Raw genomic sequence first — 10,510 nt, 5'->3', positions numbered from 1 at the left:
AATAAGCAGGTCTGAAACTATGCAACAATTGCGACAAGAATAGAGCAATGCTGCCCTCATCTGGTTTTCGTATAAACCGTTTTTAAAAGAATATTTGGTGGACTGGTGGTTAAACTCTGCACTTGAGCAAGGCACTGATGCACCCTCTCAATTGTAGCTCATGAGGTGCCGGATTGTTTACCTTGGCCTCTCTCCTCAGTGCAACAAAAAATATATACCAGAACATAACATGATTTCCCCTTGACGGATTATAATTAGTGCAATAAATTGAATTTGCCACACATTTTTCTATACACATTCTCCCCTCGCCTTGCGGTTTGGGATTTAAAGCTTACCGTGGCCTTATTTAATAGGTGAAGTAAAGCGCACTGAAGGCGTGTGCAAACAAAACATGATAATGATTCTCTGAAGGAGGGCATGAGGTCAGTTGTGAGTTTTCCTCCAATAGGGACCCCTATAAACAGGCCTGTTCAAGGACCTTTAACTTTAAACTTTGTTCATTTATATATATTTTTTTAACAATTTATATTTCCCTTTTTTTTTTTGTATGAACCTAACATGGATGTTTTGGGGAAGTGGGCGGAAGCTGGAGTACCTGGAGGAACATAAAAGGATCCCTCATATTATATTTACTTATTTAAATATCGTGTAAATTTGAATAAATAAATAAAAATCCTGATTAATCTCGTCAACACCAAAACTCATGCCCACTTCGACCTTTCTTTATTAAGTTGTATTATAACTTAATTCTAAATGTATTTATTTTTTTGGGACTACGGGACTTACAAAAGAAGGGCAATCGTTTTATTTTTTCAAAGGTTGACGTACAGACGTCCACATTATTTTTTGTGACGACGGGTCGCCGTTTCCCGGGTTAAAGGACGTCAAGCTTTAAAAAAAAAGATTTTTTATTTTTTACGATTTTATGTTACCCCTGCAAACGCGTTCGCGTTTTTGGCCGTTCATTTTGAGTGGACGTCGGAAACTAACCGGAAACGAATTTACTGCTAACTCTAAAAATCGGAAGTGCGTCCAATATTTGCTAGCTTGACAATGTTGCCTGAGTGAATGTCCCACGCTCCGTGAAGGCCGCACGGCTGAGCAACATGACAGTCATGTGACGTTGAATCATGTGGCGCAGTCACTTCCTACCGAGCGATTCTTCTGCTGGGGCTATTATCATGTCGTCCTGCTGAAATGCCAGGCCGCTCGAGCATGTTTTCACCGAAACACGGCCGGCGGCGCTCGCCTCTCGGGCGCCTGATTTTCTTGGTGGCTAGTTTGGGATGTTTGCTGGTCCTCTCCGGAGCGACGACGACGACGACGACTGCTGCTGCTGCTGCTGCAGCGGCGGCGGCGGCAGAGGAGGAGAAGGAGGCAAGCCTGTGGTACCAGGACCTCTGCAGGTACAAACATACCTCCAGTGCAAATGAACAACACAACGTATGCTTTAATTTCAACTCCCAAATGATAATATGAACATGAAATAGCCTAATCACTCACATTCAAGCTGTCATTTTGATCATGTGATCGCGCTCCCGCCTCTTGACATTCAAAGGTCTGGAACATGAGTCAGCCATTGCTTTCATCGTCTTGTCAACTTCTTAACAATATTTGTTCTCGCCCGAGCCGTCTTTTTTGTCACAAGAGTGTCATGAATACCTTAGCAAGCTCATTTCGACTATATTTTATGCTGACGGTCGTGGCCGTCGGAGCTGGCTGTGGTCAAGCTAAAGTAGCGAGCTAGCGGCTAACCGGTCAACAACATGAACTGTGCTGACAATAATAATCTGCCACTAGCAACGGTTAGCTGTCGAAGTGCTGAAAAGTAAGCAAATATTGACTCAGCAGCACCGAGCTGACACGATTATATAGTCCAATGAAGACTCTTCGATGAAAAACATTCAACTTTTGAGCCGGGCTTTAGCATTCCCCCGACACTCAAATTTTATTAACAATTCTCAAGTCTGACTTTTCAGTGACGGTCTTTTGTAAAATAAATAAATACAGTACATTAACTTTACATAACGTATCGCGATACATGGCTTACGATACAAATCAAGAACGGTACATTTTCAAGTGGAACAAATGGATATGTAAAAGATCTTCAATGCCCAAACTATTGAAGTTAATCAAATTCAAACAGGTGTGCATCTCAAAAAAGTTGATTCAATAAGGGTACATTTATGGTTCATTTAAATCAAAGCCGATTGTTTAATTCGAGTCTATTTTCATTACACCCCTAGTAGACATTTTTTTAAAGAATATTTCTCACCCAAATTAGCTCATTTTAGGGATATTATGTCATACCAACATAGTGCTGACAACTGACTAAATATTTTGGTCTGCTATTAATATGAGCGCACATTGAGATTCAATTGCATTATTGCTGCAGCATTTCATCACCAAGTAGAAACAAGCGGCTCCGCTGGCAACACTTGCCACTGACCGCAGCAGAAATGTATACGGCTGAACAGTTGTCAAAGTAACGAAAGTTAGGCTCATCATTGGGCCAGCTGAATGTGGATGGGGATGAATGTTGTCATGAGATTGAAAAATGATTTCCTTTTTCTTTTCATAGCTACAAATGGGAGGCTATCGACCTGGATAATGAAATAAGCTACACGCTCAAGTTGTGCGATTCGTCCCCGGCCACTCCCTGCGGTGAAGCCAGCGCTGTTTGCGCCCGTGACCTGGCCAGCAATATTTACCAATCTGTCGGTGAGTCCCTCTTGTCCTTGTGTCTCATCCAGAGTGTTTCTCTTAAGGTTTGTTTATTAATCAAGTTGGTCAGAATGTTTTGGATTTTTTTTTTTTTTCATTTAGCAGCGTTTTGTAGGTCAAAGTGTAGCGTAGCCTTGCTGAGTCCTTACAATAGCAACATGTCTGCAAACAGCGGAGCTTGTTTACAAAAGCACAGTCAATTTTGCCAAATTAATGACTTTTTTTTTTAAAGTCATTAGCAATTGCAATTCCCTTAGAAAAAGCCAAGGAATCATTTTCACTTTCTCACTTTTATTTTTCATAGTTTTGCAAGGACAACAAAGAAAACCCGGTTGAAGTTAATCATAAAGTCAGGAGCTCTGAATATTGCAAATGACATGGTGCACATTTAAATATTGCAAAAGCAGTGATTCAACGACTTTTTAGAAACTTGTCTGAGAGAGCTTGGGGGGGTTGTGGTTAAATTATATAAAAAAAAAATTTAAGTGCTTGTCATGTTTACATGCATATTTTGACAAAGGGACATTATTCCAAGAGGAAGAGGAATTTTCTCATATTCTAGAAAGAAAATCTTTCTGTTGAAGTTAAATGGAGAAAAAAAAACATTCTGAAAAGAAATGTTACAACAAATGTTATTTGATATCAGGAGAAATAAAGCAGATCTTAAAAGGGAAATAAAACGAAACTTGACTTCCATCAAGTCATTTCATTTACTCAAAAGTCAAGGAGGGGAAAAAAAAGAGAAATCAGGTTTTTCTTAAAAATCTGACACATTATTTTATGTCCTCTTCCCCCATAACTAGTTGCTCCTAAACTAGTGTGAGTTCTTCGACTCCCGTCTTACATTTTCCAGTGTTGCAAGTTGCGGTGTTGATTGCTTCCTACTAGCGGCCTAATGGACTCTCCCCCTCGTGTCCCATGACTGCCACATGGCACAAGATGTTTTACAGCGTTTTCATTTGCGCTGCAGGAGGACAAAGGGATGCGCAGTGGTGGCATGTATTGTTTTGCACGCATTGTGATGACATCATCCATTTAGTGTACTGTACAGGATCGAGTCATTTTCGCCAACAGTCATTTGCTCTTCTTTGCCAGCCATTTTATTTGTTCAAAGACTTTAAACAAGAAGGTTAAAGCAAGGCTTTATTTTTTAAGACAATTGTATACTAAATTTAATGTTATCATTGTCCCGCTTTCCTGAACAAGGATCAAAAATTTTTCTAATAACCAATGTTAAAAAAATACTTCCATGACAGTGCAGCAAAGAGTTTGAGGATTGGTTTTCAAGTAATAATCTGCTGGACGGCGGAGGTGCTGTGAGTGAGGTTGTTACCATTGCAGAACTTTTCCCACCACTGTTTATTTCTGTCGACATCAAACATGACAGCCGTGACAAATGATTTCCTCAAAGGGCAGAAAGCTCAGCTGGGGTCACAGGGTGAACTTTTATTTTTCAAAGCAAGCCTGAGGGGGGGGGGAAAAAACAACAACTTTGCCTTATGTGACGTATGTTTGTAAATCCAGTAAAATGCACACGCGTTCAAGGTCACAGATACTACAGTGCACATCTCTTCTCGCCGCGCAGGTGACCTATCCCTACGGAGGCTGTCGGGAACCGTCCTGGATTACAACAGTACCGTCAAATGTGCGGGAAACGACAACTTCATCCAGACCACCATCGGCTTCCAGTGCGGGAAAACCATGGTGAGCTCCGACAAGCAATTGGCTGATCCGAAAACAGTTCGGATCTGACGGGAACAGGCTCGTCGGCACCCAGCAGGCACTGAAAAAAGGAATATTTGGCCTAGAAAGTTTCTTATTTTGCCACCAAATATATATATTGTCATGGAAACTTTTTTTGTTATAAAAATAGGAAAAATTGCCAAAAATGTTGCCTGAAAATGATGTACAGTAAACACTATGTTAGGTTTCAGAAAGGCTATATGACAAATTGTTCTCAAATTTGGCTGCGATGAGCGCAAACAAATTCAACAATAGCGAGCAAGCACCTGCCGCAAGTGGGAGTCTGCGGTTCAACGGCGCCCCCCCTCACTTCCTGTTACTTTGTGCCGCAGCCTAACAAACCTGCGTCACGCTCTCTTGTGGGTTAAGCAGACAAAATGGTCACGCTTGCAGAAGTGGATGTTCCGTCACGGTGCTTATCAACAGCACAAGACTGACAAATGTGATCAAATGCTAACAAGAAACGGCTGACTTGGAAGAAAAAAAAAATACAGGAAGAAGTTCATGTCACATTTAAGACAATGTGACTTGAGTTTGGAGATTTTTTTAAAATATTATCTTTTGTTCACAATACAGTAAATACGTTTTGCGTAATGCAGTATGTCGTCTGTAATTGTTGTTTGTGGCCTCCAGGGTACTCCGGAGTTCGTGGCCGTTTCGCAGTGCATGCATTACTTTGAGTGGAGGACGTACGTGGCCTGCAGCAGCGACAAGTTCAAACCACACAAAGAGGTGCGGCGGATGACACGCTTATGGTTGATGAGATCCAAGTGTTTTTTTTTTTAGGGTTGATTCATTTGTGTGCGTTCGCAGGTGCCCTGCTTCGCCTTCGACACCGACAGGAAGAAGCACGACCTCAATCCGATGATCAAACTGAGCGACGGCGGCTACCTGGTGGACGACGGCGACGACAGCGTCGACTTCTACATCAACATCTGCCGCAGCCTCGGTCAGTCGCCCGCAATATGTCGGAATTGTTTTTTTTCTTCTTTTATTCGGAGCACAACTGTATCCTCTTCAAGTTCTATAATGTAATGACACGTTCCTCTGCTGCGTCAGATGGAGGAGAAACGCGCTGTCCGGAAGATTCTGCCGCATGTCTGGTCACCAAGAATGTCGGCTACAACATGGGCTCTCCCACCAAGCCCTTAGAGCTCCTATCTAACGACAGGTAGCCTCAATGAGTCTTGAGATCCACATGTACGTAGGATTAAAATAAACAAAAAGGAATTATGTTGACAGTGTCCACTCCAGTCCTGCAGGGGGCAGTGGTGTATAGTACAATAGTTACATTTTTAAGTGGATGCAGAAATGTGTGAATATTGTGTTTAATTCTTTAAATCATCAATGCACCCCAAATTATGATTCTAAAACACTTCACTTTAAAAATACTATTACTTTCCTATTAGTATATTTATATTACTACTTTCCTATTAGTGTTTGTTTTGAAATTTAGTCCCAGTATTAGTCCAGTTTCAATCACGCTTGCTAGTTTTTTTTATCATAGTCAACCTCATCCCATTTTTATTTAGTTAATTTATAGTCAACTATAAATATAGCATTTTAGTCTTTATTTTAGTCCAAGAAAACATCTTTTTATTCGTCTCGTTTAAGTCAAGAAAAAGTGTCAACGTCAGGACAATCATTTTACCACTGCATTTTTTTGGTCAGCAGACTATGTTGAACATTTCGGATCTAAAGCTGTTTCACATAAAATTTTCTCTCATCTTTTTGATGAAAAATAATTTCACAAACAATTACATCATATCAACAAGTGGCTACTATGGCTGGCTTCATGCAATGAGCTAGTAAGTTAGCCAGGCCCAGCATTAGTTAGTTAATTATTGTTGGAAGTTATAGCCGTTGGATTATTGCTACGTTTGAACTATAATTTACTTCTTTTTTTTTTAACCTTTAACCTTTCACCTTGAATCCACTTCCTGTCTGTCCCATGTGTTTGTGCATGTTGGACTCGCTATCTGCAGATTTGAAAGGGGGTGTGTCACTGTGTGTCACATGACAGCGTCTCAGTGAAAGATTAGCCGAGACCAAGATTTTACGAAATCATCATTTTCATCTCGTTTTTGTTCATTTTTCAACATTTTAGTCCAGTTTTTATTAAGTCAAGTACATTTTTTGTCTCGTCTTCATTAGTCGACGAAAATGCATACTGATTTAGTCCCAGTTATTGTTGATTAATGAGGGTTTTAGTCTAGTCTAGTTTTAGTACGGTGAAAAACGTTTGTTGGTGAAATTATTTGTTAATTTTCGTTGATGAAATGAACACTATTTCCTATTAGCCATTTTATTGTTTTTTAACTCGATTGAATGCAATGTAGTCTCATGTATGTATGATTTATTGAACATGAGCTGATCAAAACAAATCATTTAAATCCATTCCAACCACAGTGCTGACTAAAAAAAAATTGGCAGGTAAAATTCTATTTTCAGATCAATTAAAAAAGATTGACTCATGTTTCTATGAATTGATATTGAGCTATGAAAAGCAAAATTCATTTGATTAATCGCTCTCGATACTTGATATATGATCCTTTTAATGAGTTATTCCCTCTGTTGTTCACCACCCCGTGAAGACTGCGGCTGCAGTACAGCGTGAGCGCCGACGTGACTCCTCCGGTCTTCTGCAACGGACACTCCCCCGCCGTCACCGTCACCTTCATCTGTCCGTCTAACAGACACGCGGTAGATAACACTCGGGTTCATCCCCGCTGCGTGACTTTTCTGCGGCTCTGAGCGCTCTTTTGGCCGCAGGGAAGCCCTCCCAAGATGACGGCGGACGCCAACTGTCGCTACGAGGTGGAATGGGCCACAGAGTACGCCTGCCACAGGGATTATTTGGAGAGCGACACGTGCAAACTCACCAGCCAGCAACATGACATCGCCGTTGATTTGACGCCGCTCACCTTGAGCTGTAAGTTGTTCAATTGGTGGAGACTCCTGTTGAACTTTAAATAGAAATTAAAAAAAAAAAAAAAAACTTTTCAAATTAGATAGTGATGATGTGTGATATGTCTAAACAATATGTAAAAAAAATATATATAATTTTAATTATTTTTTGGGGTGATGAAAAAACGAAATCGCCAAAATAGATCAGCAGAAGATGATCTTGTACAATTCCTCCTTTGTGTTTGTATCTTAGCTACAGACCATCCCTACTATGCCCACTCCTCAAACAGCGACGGGACCGAAAGTTACATTTACTACCTGAACGTGTGTGGAAAAGTACCCTCGGACGAATGCAGCAGCCTGGGAGAGTTTGTTTCCTCCTGCCAAGTGAAGAAGACAGGCGACGTCAAGAAGGTGGCCGGGAGATACCAAAACCAGACGCTGCGGTAATTTGTCTTCTGGCTGATTCGTGTTCATCAAAACATGCTTCTTTTAGCTGGTCATTCATTTTTTACACATACATATTTCCGAGAGGGACCAGGCTACTTCCTGTAAGCTCCAAATATGGGCATTGTTGCGCTGGGCCGTTGTGGGCTTTTTACCAATTCATTCAACAATTCTGTAGTTGATTTTTTTTCTTTTTTCTATACCTGCCATGTCTTTCAGTTACTCAGATGGCGATCTGACTCTTATCTACCCTGACGGCGCCAAGTGTTCCACCGGCTTCCAGAGGATGACCATTATCAACTTTGAGTGCAACAGGAACGCATGTGAGAAGCGTCAGCCGTTAGCCGCAGCAAGGGTGGCTAATCCTTATTTACTGTGTGGTATTTTTTTTTTGCTCAGCCAATGGTGGCGTGGGGGCCCCGGTGTTCGGGGGAGAAACGGACTGCACGTACTACTTTAACTGGCAGACGGCGTACGCCTGCGTCAAGGAGAAGGAAGATCTTCTGTGCCGGGTTACCGATGGCAGCAAGCATTATGATCTTTCGCCCCTCACTCGGTTGCCTGGTGAGTGTTAAGTTAAATTCTTCCGAGGTCGGGATGCTTTCTGGCATCGTAGAACGATTCAGGTGTTATCGTGGAAAAGCGGATGCAGGATTTCTTTTTTTTTTTTGTTCCAGGGTCAGAGGTGAATGGCAACTGGGAGGCGGTGGATCCCGAATCCGCTGAATCAGACTTAAAGCGCTTCTACCTCAATGTTTGCCACAAAGTCATCCCGGCAGGAGGAGCTTCCGGCTGCCCGGAGAATGCCGCTATTTGTGCCGAAGGTAAGAAGACAGACGACGAGGTGGGAGGTTCCAGCTCGTGGTGCCTAAGACGAGACTTCAAACTAGGGGGGGCGTAGGGCCCTCTCTGTGTTTGGCCCTAAGCTGTGGAAAAATCTGCCCCTCCACGTTTTTTTCGTGTTTTTTTTTAATTTATTATTGTTATGCATTATTTTAAATTTGTTTTTAAATTAATTATTATTATTTTATTTTACTTATTGTATTTTATTGACTTTTATTGTTATAGTTTGTTTTAGTAGATTTTATGTGTATGATAGTGTGCATATTTTTTTATTTAAATTAGTTTTTGAATTCATTAATTATTATTTTAATGTGATTATTTTTTATTGACTGTTTTATATTTTTATAGTTGTTTTTACTAGATTTTGTGTGTGTGATAGTGTGCGGATCTCAATGTGCAGCACTTTGGAAACGCTTGTTTATAAAATGTGCTATGGAAATAAAGTGGAGGTACTTCACTTCTAATTGTCATACAACAACATAAACATAACAAAAAAATTATGTGTTCTTGATTTTGTGTTTCAGACAAAGAGCACAAAATGATCAGCCTGGGCAGCTTCCTCTCACCTCCACAGAAGACTGAAAAGGGAAACGACATCAGACTGGTGTACACTGATGGAGACTTTTGCAGCAAAACCACAAGGATTCGAACTATCCTGACGCTCAAGTGCAAACCAGGTGGGCTTAATATGAGTAAAAACTAAAACTTACGATTACAATCCATAAATCAAATGAAAATGTTTCTTGCAGGAGATCTGGAGAGCGCCCCCGTCGTCCGCAGCGTTTCATCGGATCGCTGCGTGTTCGAGCTGGAGTGGTACACCGCGGCCGCGTGCGTCCTCTCCAAGACGCAAGGGGACAACTGCAAGGTGGAGGACCTGCAGGCTGGTACGCCGCTTACGATACCTTCGAACCTTAAGGTCTTGGTTAGGACTAGAGGAAAGTAAGAGACTAAGCGTTTTTTTACTCTCCAGGCTTCTCTTTCGACTTGTCGCCGCTCAGCAAGCCGGACGGCGGCTTTTACAACTTGACCAACGACAACTACGAATATTACATCAATGTGTGCGGCCCGGTCACAGCCGCCAACTGTCCTGAAAGGGCCGGCGCTTGCCAGGTAGAAAAAAGGTAAAACAAAGTTTGTCACATCTTTTGAATGCAAATGATTAAAATGTCATTCTCATTGGGATGCCACTTCGTCCCATGCACACACTTTTCAAGAAGAATGTGCTATTTACCATCACCAATGTGTCAATGTGACATCATGATTGGGCAATAATGATTGTTTACTGCCCTCTGTGATTTATAGTCATTTAATATTGCAGGTTTTAAAATATTATTGTACCATCCCAAAATGATGTGATCAGCCCTGATTCTCAATTGCATGGTTGGATCATGTTCTCCCATTTATTATATTGACTGCATTTTCATAATAAAATAAATAAATCTCATTCCTTTCAGTTTTAACATGATATATAATGTAATTAAAATTAACTAGATTTTGAATTAAGTAAATGTAAAAATGTTTAATTTACAATTTTTTTGAGAAGTTAATTATCCAATTTAACTCTTTGACTGACGTTTTCAGAAATGGGTTGTCCCCAGTGCCAGCCGATTTTAAGCATTTTGACTGATCTTTCAAGGTCCATAGAAAATTATGTGTTTGGACTATGGAAACACACATACTACCAAATGAAAGATTGGACTCTCATCTTTCATCAGAAAAAAAAGTTTGTTTCTACCTTATTCCATTTTTGAGTAATCAACAATAGAAAATGGTTAGTTTCACCTCTGTTTTGAAACAAACGTCTTTTAACGTCTTTGGCACTCCTCCGTAGGATTTTACTAAA

At 40.8% G+C, this 10,510-nt stretch overlaps 1 protein-coding gene across 1 annotated transcript in view; it reads left to right on the top strand.

The window, feature by feature from the left end:
* Nucleotides 1-1,106: 1,106 nt before the first annotated feature.
* The window catches only part of igf2r (insulin-like growth factor 2 receptor), a 30,984-nt gene continuing 21,580 nt past the window's right edge, over nt 1,107-10,510 (top strand). Inside the window, exons 1-15 of the mRNA XM_077552021.1 lie at nt 1,107-1,406; nt 2,582-2,721; nt 4,310-4,428; nt 5,101-5,199; nt 5,281-5,416; nt 5,527-5,638; nt 7,062-7,170; nt 7,240-7,399; nt 7,628-7,820; nt 8,041-8,144; nt 8,221-8,385; nt 8,499-8,645; nt 9,189-9,341; nt 9,414-9,551; nt 9,638-9,788. Coding sequence (XP_077408147.1) covers nt 1,198-1,406; nt 2,582-2,721; nt 4,310-4,428; nt 5,101-5,199; nt 5,281-5,416; nt 5,527-5,638; nt 7,062-7,170; nt 7,240-7,399; nt 7,628-7,820; nt 8,041-8,144; nt 8,221-8,385; nt 8,499-8,645; nt 9,189-9,341; nt 9,414-9,551; nt 9,638-9,788 — 2,135 coding nt within the window. The 5' untranslated portion in view covers nt 1,107-1,197. The remainder of the gene's footprint in view (nt 1,407-2,581; nt 2,722-4,309; nt 4,429-5,100; nt 5,200-5,280; nt 5,417-5,526; nt 5,639-7,061; nt 7,171-7,239; nt 7,400-7,627; nt 7,821-8,040; nt 8,145-8,220; nt 8,386-8,498; nt 8,646-9,188; nt 9,342-9,413; nt 9,552-9,637; nt 9,789-10,510) is intronic.

The sequence above is a fragment of the Vanacampus margaritifer genome, chromosome 19 (assembly GCF_051991255.1).
Source record: "Vanacampus margaritifer isolate UIUO_Vmar chromosome 19, RoL_Vmar_1.0, whole genome shotgun sequence".
Lineage (NCBI taxonomy): Eukaryota > Metazoa > Chordata > Actinopteri > Syngnathiformes > Syngnathidae > Vanacampus > Vanacampus margaritifer.
The sequence above is the reverse complement of the archived record's forward strand: the minus strand, read 5'-3'. Positions and strand labels throughout refer to the sequence as shown.